Source organism: Mandrillus leucophaeus, unplaced genomic scaffold (assembly GCF_000951045.1).
Source record: "Mandrillus leucophaeus isolate KB7577 unplaced genomic scaffold, Mleu.le_1.0 Scaffold1621, whole genome shotgun sequence".
Taxonomy (NCBI): domain Eukaryota; kingdom Metazoa; phylum Chordata; class Mammalia; order Primates; family Cercopithecidae; genus Mandrillus; species Mandrillus leucophaeus.
This window is the reverse complement of record NW_012101612.1, coordinates 1-18,448: the sequence shown is the minus strand read 5'-3', so window position 1 is coordinate 18,448 and position 18,448 is coordinate 1. Positions and strand designations below refer to the sequence as shown.

General features: G+C 46.2%; 1 protein-coding gene across 1 annotated transcript; it reads left to right on the top strand.

Moving 5' to 3' along the window:
• Positions 1-8,214: 8,214 nt before the first annotated feature.
• On the top strand, positions 8,215-15,587 carry LOC105536679 (zinc phosphodiesterase ELAC protein 2-like; the record flags this gene model as incomplete). Its single annotated transcript, XM_011976107.1, has 8 exons — positions 8,215-8,513; positions 9,115-9,165; positions 9,304-9,374; positions 10,402-10,466; positions 11,726-11,783; positions 12,948-13,016; positions 14,424-14,543; positions 15,529-15,587. Coding segments are annotated over exons 1-8 (792 nt in total), but the record flags the coding sequence as incomplete, so codon positions are not given.
• Positions 15,588-18,448: the final 2,861 nt, after the last annotated feature.

Below are 18,448 nucleotides of genomic sequence, written 5' to 3'. Positions count from 1 at the left end.
GAGGGAGACAGAAGGAAAGAAAGAACAAGAAGGAGAGAAAGGGAGGGGAAGAGAGAGAAGAAAGAGGAAGAATGAGGGAGAAAGAAGAGAGGGAGAGGAAGGAAGACGGAGAGAGGAGAGAGGGAGGGAATGAGGTGGAGGGAGAGAGGGGGCTGGAAAGAGAGGGAGAGGATGGGGGAAAGGAGAAGGACAGAGAGATGCCTATTCCTTACCTCTGCTACCTCCTTTCATCCTCATGGCAATCCTGGAGGGCAAGGTGCAGAGTGGCTAAGACATTTGCCCAACGTTACCTGGCTGTTCCGGGTCAGGTTCAGCACCCCAAAGTCCATGAACCCCTGACTGCACCACATCATCTCCACAGAAACCAGCCGCACCACCTTCACCCTCCTCCCTGGACAGCTCCTGACACCCCGGGTTATTACTGTCTCCGCACGGGACACCTTGACACACCTGGGCTCACCTCCAGGGATACCTCCAGGGAGCTCGGGATCCTGCACTGGCATTTCCCAAATGCGAGTAACATAAAGAACCCAATTAAATGAAAGACACACACATACACACACTCACAAACACACATACACATGCTCACACGCACAGAGAAACATACAAACACACACACACATATATATACATAGGTACATGCAATCACACAGACATACATGCAGAACCCACACATACATACATACACACACATACACACATACATTCACACACACACAGAGACACACACACAACACATATAGACACACACACACACCCCCACACATACACATAGACATACACACACAACACATACACACATACACAGACACACATAACACATACACACAGGCACACACACACACGTTGAGGCCCCTGAGAACGTATCTCTGAGCTCCAGTTTGAGTGAAGAATTGAACAGTAAACTCTGGAGCCTTGGAGGAGGAGCCAGTCTGGGACAGGCAGGTGAAGGCGTTCGGCAGAAGGCACCTGGCCATTGGTTGGAGACCCAGGTTCACCAGTTCGGAGGTGGGGCCAGAACCCAGGTGACTGAGACACCCCAAGGAGTGTGCATGCAGACGGAGCCCTGGGGACGCCCACAGCCAGCAGGCTTGCTGAGGAGGACAAGCACGACAGGACCAGGGAGAGCAGAGAACAGCCGCCAACAGCCAAGGAGAAGAGGGTTCTGCAAATGCGCTTTCTGTTTCTGTAACTAAAAACGCAACCAAGATACCCCAAAGGCTCAATACTAACAAGCTAATCAGAGAAACTGGCTTCATTGAGAAGGGCGAGAAAGGACAGGAGTGTATCACTCCCCACTGTCACTGCTTAAGGCCCTGGGAGGTCACTGTCTGCCAGGCCCAATTCCGAGCACGTCACACCCCTAACGCTTTTAATTGTTACCTTCCCATCCAAGTGGACTGCCCACAGGAATGCAAATGTGGACACTGACTCGAGAGGCATTCCTAGTTATGTAAGGGTCCCTCTCAGCCCTGCAGTGATTGTGTGCATGATTTTACAATACCTTCAGTGGAAAGTGTTAAACTGAAGAATTCTAGAATTCTCAGATCCCTGAGAATAAATCAAACTCGCAGCGATCTGAGATCCCGCCTCCTGGCTCAGCCTTCCCCAGGGCCGGCGCTTCTGCGCCCTCTAGTGACCACGGGCGCGCATCGCACTCCTCCAGGACCCGATTTTGCGCCCCGTCCTCCGACCCGGGAGAACTGGAGGCAGGACTGCAGGATGAAAGGATGAAAGGATAAAAGGAAACCCCCAACGTCCTTCATGTTGTGACTTTCGCCGACTGCCAGCCTCCTCGCCGACCCTCCTTCATCCTACTTCATCCTGAATGTATCCTACAGTAATAGCAACTGTTTGAGGCGAAATAGTGGCTTGGGAGGAACGTGAACTCCGCAACTAAGCAGCCGGGGTGTGCATGCTCTTGTGCAAGTAAGCCCTTTCAGCCTCAGTTTCTCACCTGTGCAATGAGAATAGCAATAGGCTACACCTCACAAGAGCGCTGGGAGGAGCAGGTGATCTGGACACGTGTGTGGAAAGTGTGCGTATGACGACGTGAACCCTCAGTGAACTGCTGTGTGTCCTATCGCTTCTTGGCACACTCCTACCTTTCCTGTCTCCATGCCGCCCGCTCTGGATAGAATAGCCTTCCTCATCTTGCCATCCTGGAAATCTCTCAATTGTTTCTAAATCCGAATCGTGCCATATGTTCTGTGAGAAGCCTTCTCTGACACCATTCCTTTTTTTTTTTTTTTGGACGGATTCTTGCTCTGTCGCCCAGACTGGAGTGCAGTGCCATGATCCCGGCTCACTGCAACCTCCGCCTCCCGAGTTCAAGCAATTCTCCTGCCTCTGCCTCCCCAGTAGCTAGGATTACAAGCGCCCGCCACCATGCCTGATTAATTTTTGTATTTTTAGTAGAGACGGGGTTTCACCATGTTGGCTAGGTAGGTCAAAACTCACCTGTTGAAGCTGTAATCCCCAGTGCCTCACGATGCAACATTTGGAGATAGGGCCTTTAAGGAGGTGATTAATTAAACGAGGCTGTTAGGGTAGATCCTAATCCAAGCTCACCGGTGTCCCTATAAGAGGAGATTAGGACACATGAGACACACCAGGCCATGTGAGCACAGAGGAAAGACCACATTAAGATACCGCAAGAAGGCGGCCATTTGCAAAGAGAGAGGCCTCAGGAGAGAGAGACCAGCCCTGCTCACACCTTGATCTTGGACTTTCAACCTCCAGAACTGAGAAAATTGACGTCTTGGGGAAGCCACTCAGTCTGTGGTATTTGGGGATGGCAGCCTGGGGTGACTCAGGCTGGGCAGATGCTCCATGCCCTCAGTACACACTAACTGAGCTCCACGAATTCCTGGGCACCTGCTTGGCCCTGAGGATCTAAAGGTGACAAAGCTTGGGTGGCATTAATTACGGCAGAGCTGCAGCCTCTCCGAGCCTGAGCCAGGCTGAGTTACTTTCCTTTCTTCTTTCTTTCTGGTTTCTGGTGTAGAGTCATGCATCACTTAATGGCAAGGATACGTTCTGGGAAATGCCTTGTTAGGGAATTTTGCCATTGTGCAAACATCACAGAGGGCACAAACGCAAACCTACATGGTACAGCCTACTGCACACCTGTGCTGTATGGTACAACCTATTGTGCCTAGGCTACAAACCAGTGCTGCATGTGACTGTACTAAATACCGCAGGCAATTGTAACACAATGGTAAGTATTTCTGTATCTAAATCTATCTAAACATGGAAAAGATACAGTGAAAATGTGGTATAAAAAATTAGCACCTAAGCCGGGCATGGTGGCTCACGCCTATAATCCCAGCACTTTGGGAGGCTGAGTTGGGTGGATCTCCCGATGATGGGAGTACGAGGCTAGCCTGACCAACACGGAGAAACCCCATCTCTACTAAAAATACAAAAAAAATCAGCCGGGTGTGGTGGTGCATGACTAATCCCAGCTACTCGGGAGGCTGAGGCAGGAGAATTGCTTGAACCCAGGAGGCAGAGGTTGTGGCGAGCCGAGATTGTACCATTGCACTCCAGCCCGGGCAACAAGAGTGAAACTCCATCTCAAAAAAAAAAAAAAAAAAGATTAGCACCTGAATAAGGCACTTACCATGAATGGAACTTGCAGGATTGTAAGTTGCCTGGTGTGCATCAGTGAGTGGTGAGTGAATGTGAAGGTCTAGGACATTGCTGTACATGACTGCAGACTTTTTTTGTTGTTGTTGATGAGACTGAGTCTCACTCTATTGCCCAGGCTGGAGTGCAGTGGCATGATGTTGGCTCACTGCAACTTCCACCTCCCGGGTTCCAGTGATTCTCCTGCCTCAGCCTCCCGAGCAGCTGGGGTTACAGGCACCCCCCACCACGCCTGGCTAATTTTTGTACTTTCAGCAGAGATAGGGTTTCGCCGTGTTGGCCAGGCTGGTCTCGAACTCCTGACCTCAAGTGATCCACCCGCCTGGGCCTCTCAAAGTGCTGGGATTACAGGTGTGAGCCATCGTGCCCAGCCCAAAGTAACTTTTGTTTCAAAAACCAATTCTCCCTCCGATGCATTGTGGCCATCAAGTTTGGAGTTGTTGGGTTTCTACAGCTCTAAACCGGAAACACCTCAGACCCAATGAAGACAAAAGCATCCCTGTCCTGATTCTATTATAACATTTTCTTGTGTGCCCTGGGGCCCCATCCTAGTGCCCAAGACACCAACTTTCTGAGCTTTCTGAGAGCAAGACCTTGTTGGTCTTTCTGTATACCAAGGTCTTAGTACAGTATCTAGAACCCTAGAACAGTGTCTAGAAACTCATGTGTGTGTGTGTATAAGTGTATTGAATGAATCAATGAATGAACGTCTGTGTGAAGGCCACAGGGTATTTCAGACAGAGCCCTAAAGTATGTGTCCCCTGGTCAGATCACCAGATCTTGAGGATCCCAGGAACTGTCCCAGCTTTGTAGGTACAAAAGTCTGACTTATGAATACACCCAAGAAATGGCCATAGATGAGTGGACCAGCTTATGGCAACCATAGTTATTAGCGTGTACAGCAGAAAGTCAAATTATAAATTATACCTTTGCAACTACAGGCATATGAAAATGTACTGTTCCCAGCATTCATTGGCCAGATGATTCTGCCTGGCAGCCATCTCTTCATAGAACCTCCTAGAATAATCAAAGGGTTCCACGAAAGCCTGGACTTTTCCATTTCAAGGGCCCTTTTGCAATTTGACTTTGACACTTCTCCCCTCAACAGGTAGAATAGAATTTTCCTCCATTTGAATCTAGGTGGGTGCTGTGTGTGTCTTGCATTGACTTCTGGGCCTAATTCTTCAGAAGCACTGCAATTTCACTTCCTCCTCCTGGAGGCTGACCACCATTCAAAGAAGCTCAGTCTGACTCCTGAATGTGGACAGTCTACATGGATGAAGAGGCAATGGGAAATGAACCAAAGCACACCCAGCAGAGCCATTACCCAGGACCCACACCTGTGAGTGGGGCCATGTCAAAGGTTCCACTCCCATTGAGCCACCCAGCAGCCACTGCAAGGAGCAGAGAACTGTGAGCAACAAAAGAACTGAAGGTTATTTCAAGCCACAAGTTGCCCATATACAAAATGAATAACAAAAAGAGACTCAAAGCAAGAGGAAGTGGCTGGATTATATTAATTGTTGATATCACTGACTTCTGAAAGTCTGTCACCTCGATTTCCACTTTCTCTGCTGTCCCAATGGTCAGGCTACCTCTACTCCAGCAAGTCCAGAGACACTTTTCTGTTTCAGACTCTCTGAACTGTCCTTTTGGAGGTACCAATCAAACCAATCGCCTTCAGAAAACACATTCATTGTTGTCTTGATTGAATTTTAGGCCCTGCTTAGTTGTAAATTGAAAACCTCGTTTAAGCTACTGGCTTGCTTCTAATTTCCTGGTATTTATTGTCTGCCACAAGCCAGACTCTGTCCTAGCAGATAATGATACAGCAGAGGACCAGATAGACAAATCCCAGGCTCATGAAATTTACATTCCAGTATAACCTCAGATTGAAGAAGTACTAGCTATTGTCTTCATATACCAGGAATAAAAATATGACCCAGAGTGTAAGCGCAGAAAGGTACACTGGGCCCTAGAAACAACCTGAATACCATCCAGCCCTCGGAATTTTATATAAGTAGATAACCAAAAGTGATTCCTCCTATAATTTTGAGATAAGTAGTTTGAGATTACCCAATGGATAGACGTGAACATACGGCACCAATAAAATAGAGGAACCAATGTTTTGTGTGTGTGTGAAATTTGATATATATTTTTAAAAGGATCAAAGCACTCATCGCAGGAAAAAAATCTGTGTTCTATTGCACTACACTTTTAAAAAGCAGTTTTAATAATTTTTTTTTTTTTAAGGAGCATCTCGTTCTGTCAGCCAGGCTGGAGTAAAGTGGTATGATCACAGCTCACTGCAGCTTCAAACCCCTGGGTTCATGTGATCCTCCTGTCTCAGCTTACAGAGTAGCTGGGACAAGAGGTGCGTGCCACCATGTCCAGCTAATTTTTATTTATTTATTTTTAAATTTTTTAGTCTTTTTTGGTAGAGATGAGGTCTTGCTTTGTTGCCAGAGCTGGTTTGTTTGTTTGTTTGTTTTTGAGATGGAGTCTCCCTCTGTCGCCCAGGCTGGAGTGCAATGGCACGATCTTGGCTCACTGCAACCTCCGCCTCTGGGGGTTCAAGTGATTCTCCTGCCTCAGCCTCCCCAGTAGCTGGGATTACAGGCACATGCAACCACTCCCAGCTAATTTTTGTGTTTTTAGTAGAGACGGGGTTTCGCCATGTTGGCCAGGCTGGTCTCGAACTCCTGACCTCAGGTGATCCACCCGCCTCAGCCTCCCAAAATGCTGGGAGGTGTAAGCCACCATGCCTGGCCACAGAGCAGGTTTTGAACTACTAGCCTGAAGCTATTCTCCCGCCTTGGCCTCCCAAAATGCTGGGATTACAGATATGAGCCACGGTGCCCAACCCTTAAGCAGCTTTTAAAAACTATCGTTTTTACTTTGAATACTTATGGAGATGGTGGTACGATCATCTTCTCAGTTTGTAAAGTCCTCTAACTGTGTAAAGTAGATCTGAAGTGTTTTCCTGACCCTCACTGGGATGGTTATTTCAAGTACAAAATGTTTTCACACAGTGGGTGGTAATCTTTCATAAAAAATTTCATATTTGAATGAAAACAGCTCAAGAAATACACTAATGAGCAAAAATATATGGGGAAAGAGGGACGTGTAGTTTTGACTTAACTGAAGAAACCAAGAGGAAACTGGTCTACATATGAAAATGTGATCCTGGAAAGTCAGGTGTCAAGAATTTCGAGTAGGAATCTATATGACTTGAATCTCCCCTACTTCCTGAATAAAAGTGACATTTTTCAGTATTTATTTAAAAAAAAAATCATATTTCAGTGAAGCTTCCAGGTAAACTATCTTAAAAAAATCATATGTGAGTGGACCTTCCACGTAAATTATCTCCCTAAGGGAGCTCCCTGTATTTCTAGCGACTTTAACTGAAATTCCTTTCAGGGAGAAATCCTCATTAGCCACCTAAGAGGGGATTAGGTGTTTTTTTCAAAGAGCTGGTATTGGAACATCTATCTCTCTGATGTCCCTGGTCAGCTATATTGTATATGAGTTGAAACATCTTGTATTTTAATTTTCTATCATTTACTGGGTGCCTCTTCTGTGACAGAGCCACTCAAAGGGCTACTGCTATATTATCAGGTGACTGAATTCTAAATATATTCTGAAGCAGGAGATACTGTTATTGCTGTTATTACTCACGTTTTAGAGATAAGAAAGCTGAGGCTCTGAGAGGTCAAGATCACGCAGCTAACGAATGAGCCAAGACTCTCTTGCTTTAGAGCTTGTCCTCTACTCTTGCTTTTCTTTCCAGAAAACACTACATTTTTTGTTTGTTTCCTTTTGTTTTGTTTTGAGACAGGCTCTCGCTGTCACCCAGGCTGCAGTGCAGTGGCGCGATTTTGACTCACCGCAACCTCCGCCTCCCGGGCTTAAGCGATTCTCCTGCCTCAGCCTCCCTGGACTACTGGCGCGCGCCACCACGTAAAAATGATCATGTTCTAACACGTATGCATACGAATTACAATGGAAACAAAATCAGCAAAAGCGCCTTTTATGCTAATGCTCAATACAATTGATCTCCTCACATTTAATCCTCACAACCACTACAATCACCTCAAACTCAAACTCTAAGCAGCTGACGTGCCCTGAGGGCACAGCTCTTATCTGGTGGGAACAGGCGCCATCTCAGCGGAACTCCTAAGACCCGCCTTCCACAGAAACGCCTTTCCTGACACGGTGCTTCCGGAAGTCCCGCCCCAGGAGAAAAACAGCTTCCGGAAAAAATGGAGGCCAGGAAACCGGAACAGACCGGGGCCGCTTGAGACGCTCTAGTATTCCTCTACTCTATGGCCGCTGACAATTGACAAGGCCCGAGCAGTAAGACTCCTTTCTATTGGATGAGCAGCCTCGCGTAGGCGGGCAGCTCGGTGCACGGCGCGCTGACTGGCTGAATCTGCCATGCGGAGCGGCTGTGCGGTGCGTGGGACGCGCGGACTGAGGTGACCGGCGGCTTTTCTTAGTGTTAGTGAAGACGGGCGCATGTGGGCGCTTTGCTCGCTGTTGCGGTCCGCGGCTGGACGCACCATGTCGCAGGGACGCACCATATCGCAGGGATCCGCCCGCCGCCAGCGGCCGCCCAAGGACCCGCTGCGGCACCTGCGCACGCGAGAGAACTGTCTCTTATACACATCTGGACGCACCATATCGCAGGGATCCGCCCGCCGCCAGCGGCCGCCCAAGGACCCGCTGCGGCACCTGCGCACGCGAGAGAAGCGCGGCCCGTCGGGGTCCTTCGGCGGCGCGAACACCGTGTACCTGCAGGTGGTGGCAGTGGGCAGCCGGGACGCGGGCGCCGCGCTCTACGTCTTCTCCGAGTTCAACCGGTCGGTGTGCCGCGCCTGGGGTTCCCTCAACGAGCCACGCCCCGTCCCGCCGGGCCCTCAGTGCGGTGCAGCCTCTGAGCATCGGGGCACCTCCCAGGGCTTCGGCTTCCCTACTTCACAAATGTGGTTCACTGTAGCGGGGGTTCGTAAAGTTATGGTGGGTGGGAAATCCCAGATTCTTTGCATCTGTGTGATTTCTGGGGATCTGTGAAGAACTTCAGACTTGGGTGAGAGCGTCCTCTTCCCAGCCCTAGGGCCCGGCGTGGCTGTCAGCACTTTCGGAGCTCCACCCTCTTCCTTGCACCCCAAGGTCTTTGTTAGCGTGTGGAGTGGACAGATATGGTGTGTAGCCAGTGATGGGGAAAGAACCCGTTTTGTCCCAGCACCCACACACACGGGCCCCCACTCCCCTCCACCTCTCCTATGGAGGACTCAAAACCCACCATCCTAATAGCAGAAATGTGGTTCGGTAGTCCAACATGGACTTTTAATTTTTTTTTTCTTTTTTTTTTTTTTTCCAGCGTCTACCATAAAGCAACTAATTGGTGTCAGTTTACAGAATAAAACCTTCTGAATGTCTTGTGTAATGTTTGTCTTGTAGATACCTCTTCAACTGTGGAGAAGGCGTTCAGAGACTCATGCAGGAGCACAAGTGAGTCAGTCTCTTGCTTTTGGAGGGGGAGTTGATTACGGGGCTTGAAAGCTGAAATGAGAGGCCAGGTGTTTTTTATAGCAAAAGTGGTCCTTGTTCTGTTCATGTTATCCTGTTTAAATGCTTTCTCATTCTTAGGTTGAAAGTTGCTCGCCTGGATAACATATTCCTGACTCGAATGCACTGGTCTAATGTTGGTGGCTTAAGTGGTGAGTATATTCTTTGCATTGTCAGAGGCTGGTGGGAAGTCTCCGGGAATTTAACCTGCTTGACTGTTTTTCCGCGTCTGGGGTGGGGTGGGCAGCTAGACTTTTTTTTTTTTTTGTCAGTGGCGTGATCTTGGCTCACTGCAACCTCTGCCTCCTGGGCTCAGGTGATCCCCTCACCTCAGCCTCCCAAATCGTTGGGACCACAGGCCCGCCCCACCACACCTGGCTAATTTTTTTTTGTATTTTTTGTAGCGACTGCGTTTTGCCATGTTGCCCAGGCTGGTCTCAAACTTCTGGGTTCAAGCAATCCTCCTGCCTTGGCCTCCCAAAGTGCTGGGATTATAGGCATGAGCCACCGCACCTGGGCTGGAATTCTTTTTATAGCAGCCGAGTCAGCTGCAGCACAGAGCATTAAAAGCTGTGACTCAGAAGAACAGATTTTAATATGGATACCCCTTCTAAGTGTTACCATCCACTTAGTTTCTTGGGTTGTGGGGCCAGAGATTTGTGGCAGTAAACTGGAGAGTCTAGTGGTGGTGATTATAGTTAATATGTTTACCGTAGACGCCATTGGCAGCCGCACGCATACCCACTGTCCAGATTACCCTGTCATTTATGTCTCTCAACTAGAAGGTCAGGATTGTGATGCATCCAAATTCTGTGGGCTTGGTGGAATGTACAGGAAGGAGTGAAGTGTTAGACCAATCTCCCTTCTCAGGACTGAGACTAGGGTGAGGCATTTAGGGTGCCGCCCTTCACTTTCATGATTCCTTAAATTTTGCACACTGGATGCCTTGCTACTTCACCCTAGTAACAGTTCAGCCTATTCTAGAGGCATTTAAAGAATATTTGATGTCCGTTACACCTCTGGCTGGCATCACTTCTGCTCTGTACATCTTGCCTGGTGATACTTCCAAAGCTGGAAAGAGGAGATGTAGATAAATAGCTGGATTAGTATAGCGTGCTCCTCCTGTTAGTGACGACAGGTGAAGTTGATGAGAGATCTGATTTTATGCATCCTTTTTAGGAATGATTCTTACTTTAAAGGAAACCGGGCTTCCCAAGTGTGTACTTTCTGGACCTCCGCAACTGGTGAGTCTTTCCTGACACGTCTTTCAAAACCAACCTTTCCTTTTGTAATGTCAGTAACAAGAGTTTTCCTTTTTGCAAATCAGTCTTCTGCCCTCCAGAGATACCTGGTCGTTGAAACGCTTCCCCTTTCAGGTTAAAATGAGTTCAAAGCCTGATTAACTGTGTGACCTTAAACGAGTTACTTTACCTTTCTGAGCTTTAGTTTATTGATCTGTAAAATTACTATCATGTTTCGTAGAGTTGTTAAAGATTAAATGATGTAGCCCATATAAAGCACTAGATCGCTTTATTAGATTTGTTTGGCACCAAGTAGGCACACAAGAAAGGTCAGCTTTTGTTTTATTCAGTACATTTCTGACATCTTCTTACCTTTCAGACCAGCTTATTACACTCGTGGGAAGTCGTGTGTGTGTTGTTGAATGTAACAGTTCATTTTCCAGTTCTTGAGAAAAAAGTCACCAGGACCTGTTAAGTCTTTCCCCAAAATAACGTTTGAAATCCATCCATTTGTCTCTTATCGAGGCCTTCCTTATCTCTGTTTTCTGCACCTGTAAACTACAGTAGCCTCCCATATCCATTCTCGTCTTCCTGTAATCCATCTGCCTCACAGCAGCCAGAGAGTTCACATTAAGACAGAAAAGTGATGTTTCACTTGCCACCCTAAAGCCTTTCATGGGCTCCCCATTGCAATACAATCCAAAACACCTGATATGGCCTATAAGTCCTGTAGGCCCCAGCCCCTACCCTTACTTCCATCTGTACCCATCGCTGAGCTGTAGCTGCATGGGCTGACTCTTACACCCCTCTAACTGTCTTCTTCAGGACTTTCGCCCTTCCACAAGTTCCCTCTGCCTCTTCTAATTGCTGCCTGTGTTGTTACTGAACTTTCAGGGCTCAGCTAGAGGGTCATTTACTCCAGAACTGTCTCCTTCTCCAGACAAGTTGGATCCCGGCCCTCTGTATTTTTCATTTTCCTGGCAGAGCACTTAGCATACTGCCACTAAGCTGTTTGTGTTATCATGTTTCATTTTGTCTCCTCCACTGGCATGATTAGAGCAAGGACTCCATCTCTTTTTCCTGCTGTGTCCTTGGCATCTGACATAATGGATACTCAGTAAATATTTGTAGTAAATGATGTTCAAAATACTTACTAAGCTTTGTTTTATGTTGCTACCTATTGGTAACCTTTAAATACTTGAGTAGTTGCTGTGTTCTACTTTTGTTCAGCCATAACTGCTCATTTCTTTGTTTTTCATTAGGAAAAATACCTCGAAGCAATCAAAATATTTTCTGGTCCATTAAAAGGAATAGAACTGGGTATGTCTTTGTGACTCATTATCTGGTATTTCTAACTCATATATGCCCTGACCTCTCAAATTAGAATCCATTAAAAAATCAACATTAAATCTCAAAATCAAATGCTTCACCACCGTGAGAACTTTTTTTTTTTTTTAAATAGATGGAGTCTCACTCTCTCACCAGGCTGGAGTGCAGTGGCGCGATCTCAGCTCACTGCACCCTTCACCTCCTGGGTTCAAGGGATTCTCCCGCCTCAGCCTCCCGAGTAGCTGGGACTACAGGCGCGCACCATCACGCCCAGCTAATTTTTTGTATTTTTAGTAGAGACGGGGTTTCCCCATGTTGGCCAGGATGGTCTTGATCTCTTGACCTTGTGGTCTGCCCACCTCAGCCTCCCAAAGTGAGAAAGTGAGCTACCACGCCTGGCTGGAGATGTGTTTTTTAAATAGTGACATTTTCTGTGCTCCCACCTCATGCTGCAAAAATAGGGGCCAGGTCGGCAGCAGTGATTGAACAGCCGATGCATGCCTGTGTACATGCTGGGTAGCATCCTCCATCCAGACAGCAGGGCTCTGCCTCAGTTCCAGAGGTGCTTCTCGTCGTTGAGTTGCTTTGAGTTGGGGGCGGGGGTGACGAGGAGCTCCTAAAGGTTTTATGGCCAACTTTGTACATTGAAACGCAGCTCCAGCTGTGTAGCGGATGGGAAGACTCTTGATGGGAAGAGGCCTCACCGAGGATGCTAGCAGGGCCCTTGTCCTGGCACTGGTGCGCATCTGTGGCTTGTTAATACTCCTCTTTTATAGAAACACTAATACTTTGTTTCAAAATATACATCAGCTCTTCTGGTTGAGATGATGGGTTCCCTGGCTTCACAATTCTGTTTGTTAACTTGGGCCTCTGAAAGTCGAGTACTGGTTTCTTGTTTTTACATTTTTAACGGATCGTCACCAATGATTGTAATGTCTTTTCATCTGGCTGTAGTAAATATAAATGGCTGACCAAAATACACTTCTATTTATTTCCTAACAATGGTAATCTCCTTAGAAAGTCTGGTTTTCATGTCAGATTCCCACCATAATTCTGAGGCAGTTCAGTTGCTCAGTGGTTGGTGATCCTGGCAATTACTCTTCCCACACATCTTCACTGATGCAATCGCTTTGCTGTTGTGTGCTTTTCTTGTAGCTGTGCGGCCCCACTCTGCCCCCGAATACAAGGATGAAACCATGACAGTTTACCAGATCCCCATACACAGTGAGTATGAAAGCCAGGTTTCCCAGGAGGAGGGTGTAGGTCCGAGTAAGGAAAACATGGGTGAACATAGAAACTGAACACTTGCTTTGGGCACCCTGTTTTGTGTTCTGAGCATGATTAGAAACTTCAGCTGAGGAATTAAGGTATGGCCCCTGCCCTTAAGGAGCTTATAATCTTACGGATAAGCACATCTAACTCATGCCTAATGTTAGTGATTTTGCTTTGGAATATTAGGTAATCAGGCACTCTCAGTAAATAGATTGCATTCAGGTTTGCACATTCATCGCTTGGAGGTTTTTTCCCACAGGCGTAAGTACTCTCTTTTGATGAGAGGATCATGAAGAGGTTTGCACAGATAGATTTTTTAAAATAAATAATGATTACAGCAACTTACAAGGGGGTTAGAAGCTCCTACAAATTCTGAAGTACCAGGGCCAAATGATGTGGTCTTAGCTTAGGAAAAGAATTAGTCTTGTCCTTGAGCTTGGCTAAAGACATTCTTGTCTGGTTTTACTTATATATAAAGAGAGTACCAAGCAGTAGGGGTATTTCCTTGATAATACTAACTAATGTGATGCTTACCAAGTAGTGCTGATGGGTAACAGACCAGAGCACCCAGCAAAGGCCAGAGAAGTCCAGAACCTGGCGGAGATGAGGCTTATGCTGACTGAAGGCAGAAGGTAGCAGGGAGGGGAGGAATGAGTTAGAGCAATGGCACAGGTGCTCCTAGGCCAGTGCTGTGATGGGCTGATCAGCAGTCCCATTGACTGGCTCGCTCCTCCTGCTCAGATGCCTTCTCACACCTGAGGCCTGCTGTAGCCACCTCCAGCCTCAGTTGCATCCCTTTGTTCATTTCTAGCACCCTGTTCTCCGCTCCATTGCATGTGACAGGTAACTTTCACGTGTCACTTGCGTGATCGATGTTAACATGCTCAGTTTTGCTGACCATCGTTTTTTCAGTGCCTGGCAGCCCTCAATGAATGAACTTATGTTCATCGTCGTTGCAGCTGTGCTTTAGCTTCTTAGAGCAGCTAATTTTTTTCCCCTGATCTTGAGCCTTAACTAAATGTAAAACAAGGCTCCCTCTGGAGATAGGTACCCTTTAGGCCTATGTTTTTGAGTGGGAGTCATAATAAATACGCATGTCTACAACTCACATGCTGTTTATATAACACATTGTTGAGCTGGTACCATGGTCAAGGCTGTGAGCTAAGCAGAAACATAAAGATTAATGGACGTAAGTGCACCCCAGAAACCAGGTAGGAAATTAACTAGTTATTTCCTACTGTATAGTAAAAGGTGTGCTGATTTCATTGGCATTCTGGCATTCCCACATATAAACATCTGGGCCTCGACTCTCCGCTCACCTTGTGCAGTGTGTAATGTGGTGGTGTCTGTACTGACCAGGTGAACAGAGGAGTGGAAAGCACCAACCATGGCAGAGTCCAGAAAGGCCTCTCGGCAGGCTCAGTCCAGAGCAATCTTCAGACTCCGAGTCAAATGAGAATGAGCCGCACCTTCCCCGTGGTAATAGTATAAACAAAACAGAGCGGCGGAAAAGCTCGTGTTTTCTTAATTCTCTGCCTCGTAATGCTTGAAGAGAGTCATTATTATAAGAAAGCCACGTGTGTAAACAGATACTTCTTCCTGGGCTGCTTATGACTTGGCCCTTGGGGGGAATGAGAAGGGTTGTTGTAAAGGTGGCAGCCTGGAGCTTTAATAACAGCCAGTCCGCAGTTTTGGCCACAGGGTCTGGGTAGGCCCAAAACTGTTCTGTTTTCCCAGAGAACAGGGCCTGACAAACGATTCGTTTTGTATTTTTCATTAATGTAACTTTCATGCAAATTTTCCGTTTAATGTGGAAACTATAACTGCAAAGCCAATGAGATAGTCAAATCAGTGAGAGGATCTGCACCTCTTCTTCCAGAATGACAGCCCACTGGGAAATGGAGTTAAAAGTCCAAGTTTAGATTAACTCAGGAGTTGGGCTGCTTCAGGAGTTTGCTGTCCTTAACAGAAGACCAGCGCTGGCAAAGCTCGGCAGCTCCTCTTTCTGTCCTGAGGTCTTATCTAGTGACTGAGAACTGGCTGACCCCTATATGCTGTCCTTGTTTGGATGGCACTGGGTGAAGACTGACCCCAACATTTTCTCTGCAGGCCTTTGAACTTTTGTGTTATTTCACGTTATATGCGTTATAAAGCACATTACAATATGTTTTTCTCTCTCTTCTGCAGTCCTAGGTGAAATGTGTCATTTAAAAAACATTTCACTTGCCATTCTAAAGTTTTTCTGGCGAGAGTTTTGTGTTTTTCATTTACCCAAAAAACCTCCGCATAAGTAGGGGGAGAACAGTCTTCTTGAGTGTATTAGTGTCTTCAGCCTTTGTATTGGGACAGTAGTGTCCATTTAATTTTTATGCGAGGTGAAATTAGGTATCAGGTCGTAATCAGTTTGTGATGTCTTGACAACTTTCACATTTACCTTGTGATAATTAAATGTGTTTTTCCTCAGGTGTTAGCCAGAGAAGAGGGGTAAGGGACCCTTCCCTGGTGGTAGCTTTCATCTGTAAGGTAAGGGAGCTTTTCTGGAGGGCTGTACATGACTGGGGGCTTGGTCAGCAAACTCTGGTGTGCACTTTTTCAATAATTTGAGGGTAGCTGCTCCTGTTACCTGAGACAAGAAGAGATAGCAGATCTTCAAAAAAACTGATGGAAGTCCAGGTGCAGTGGCTCACGCCTGTAACCCCAGCACTTTGGGAGGCCAAGGAAGGTGGATCAGGTCAGGAGTTCGAGACCAGCCTGACCAACATGGTGAAACCCTGTCTCTACTAACAATACAAAAATTAGCTGGGTGTGGTGGCATGCACCTGTAATCCCAGCTAATTGAGAGGTCAAGGCAAGAGAATCGCTTGAACACAGGAGGAGGTTGCAGTGAGCTGAAACTGCACCATTGCACTGCAGCCTGGGTGACAGAGCAAGACTCCATCTCAAAGAAAAAAAAAAATTCTATAGAAATGATACTGGCAATGAGCCTGCAACAAGTATCACTACTGACCTTTCATAATTGTCATCACTTGTAGGTTTCAGAGTTTAGATGCCCTGTTTCTCAAAATAACCCCATACTTTTATTTCCTTTTAAATTTTTTTTTTTTTTTTTTTGAGACGGAGTCTTGCTCTGTCACCCAGGCTGGAGTGCAGTGGTGTGATCTTGGCTCACTGCAACCTCCACCTCCTGGGTTCAAGTGATTCTCCTGCCTCAGCCTCCCAAGTACCTAGGATTATAGGTGTATGCCACTACACCCAGCTAATTTTTGTATTTTTAGTAGAGACGGGGTTTCACTATGTTGGCCAGGCTGGTCTCACTCCTGACCTCAGGTGATCCACCCGCCTTGGCCTCCCAAAGTGCTGGGATTACAGGCGTGAAGTACCATGCCTGGTCCATATTCTTTTATATTTGCCAACGATTGGTCCTTTTAGAATTCAGAAATTATTGAAGGCAGCTGTGTTTGTTTTCCTTCAACTCCATCAGGCCTTTATTTGAAGTCAGTTTTAACTCTGTTGTACTTTATTTCATTCCCCTGCAATAGCTAAGGTCTAACATCAGATTGATTGGAATATTAGCTAGCATTCACAAAGGCCTAGATCTGTAACTCTGAAATTGGTCAGATCCCATTAAAAATTTTTGTTACAATAAGCTGTTTGTAAGATCCGACTGGTGGCTTATTTTTAATAGAATTACACATTAAAATTTTATCAATACAATTCGCAACAAATTTGTCTAAATATGTGAAAAGATTTCATTGCCTTTTTGTGGGATTAGATTATTTTTTAATGTTGATTTTGAAATATATTTGGAATTTTTATCTAAATTCTAAAACCTACAAGTGAAAATAATAATGAAAGTAAGTAGTAATTTTAGTGGCAAGATCATTGCTGGTATCATTTCTGTCGATTTATTTGAATAATGTGATTTTCCTAAAAGTTAAGTACTATTGTTAACAGGCTTATTACTTGTACGTTTTTGAGTTTTAGACAGCAAAATCATTTTTTAAAGTTTTAAAAATATTTTTGATAATCTATGTTTATACTGTTTTTTAAATTGTTTTCCATGGTAATCTTTAAATCATATTCCTGCTTTTTCCTGAATAGCTAACAGTGAGCATGATGAGAAGTGACAAGCTCACTTTTACACACCCGGGCAGTTGCCCTATTATCAGGCAGCCGTTCCTGGGGGCTGCCAGCTGCCTGACCTGGCTTTTCCATCTCCTTCCTCGCTGTCTTCTGCTGCTTCTGAGGGCTGCTGTCACTGGATTAGCCCGTAACCCCTTTCCCCTCTTGTAATTAATTTGCTGCTCTCAGGTGGGGTCTTGGAAAGCAATAAAGCTGAGCTAGGTCAAGTTCCAGGAGTCTCTTGGCATGAGGACCTGAGAAACTCATCTGATGGAAGACCCTGGCTTTAGGCAGCTGGTGCACTGTTGGGGCGTTGTTGGCTGCGTTCTGGCTCTCAGCAGCCTTCCAAATATCTGCATTCCTCAGAGAGGAACATATCTCCATGGGTTGAGTTCAGCTCTAGGGAGATGGGTTTCCCTGCCTTAAGTCTGCAAGTACCTTTTTTTTTCTTTCTTTCTTTTTTTTTTCATTTTTTGAGACGGAGTCTTGCTCTGTCACCCAGGCTGGAGTGCAGTGGTGTGATCTTGGCTCACTGCAACCTCTGCCTCCCGGGGTCAAGCAGTTCTCCTGCCTCAGCCTCCCGAGTAGCTGGGACTACAGGAGCACACCACCACGCCCAGCTAATTTTTGTATTTTTTTTAGTAGAGACAGGGTTTCACCATGTTGGCCAGGATGGTCTGGATCTCTTGACGTCCTGATCTGCCTGCCTTGGCCTCCCAAAGTGCTGGGATTACAGGCATGAGCCACCACGCCCAGCCTTTTGTTTTGTTTTGTTTTGTTTTGTTTTGTTTTGAGGTGGAGTCTCGCTCTGTCGCCCAGGCTGGAGTGCAGTGGCACGATCTTGGCTCACTGCAACCACCACTTTCCAGGTTCAAGCGATTCTCCCTAGTCAGCCTCCCAAGTAGCTGGGATTACAGGTGCTTGCCACTACGCCCAGCTAATTTTTTTTTGTATTTTTAGTAGAGACAGAGTTTCGCCATGTTGGCCAGTCTGGTCTCAAACTTCTCACCTTAGGTGATCTGCCAGCCTGGACCTCCCAAAGTGCTGGGATTACAGGCGTGAGCCACCACGCCTGGCCATGAGTAACTTTTTAACTTCAGGGAGTTAAAAGAAGATGCACATAGTTGATGAAGATTTATTTATTTTTTATTTTTTATTTTTTTATTTTTATTTATTTATTTTTTATTATTATTATACTTTAAGTTCTAGGGTACGTGTGCATAACGTGCAGGTTTGTTACATATGTATACTTGTGCCATGTT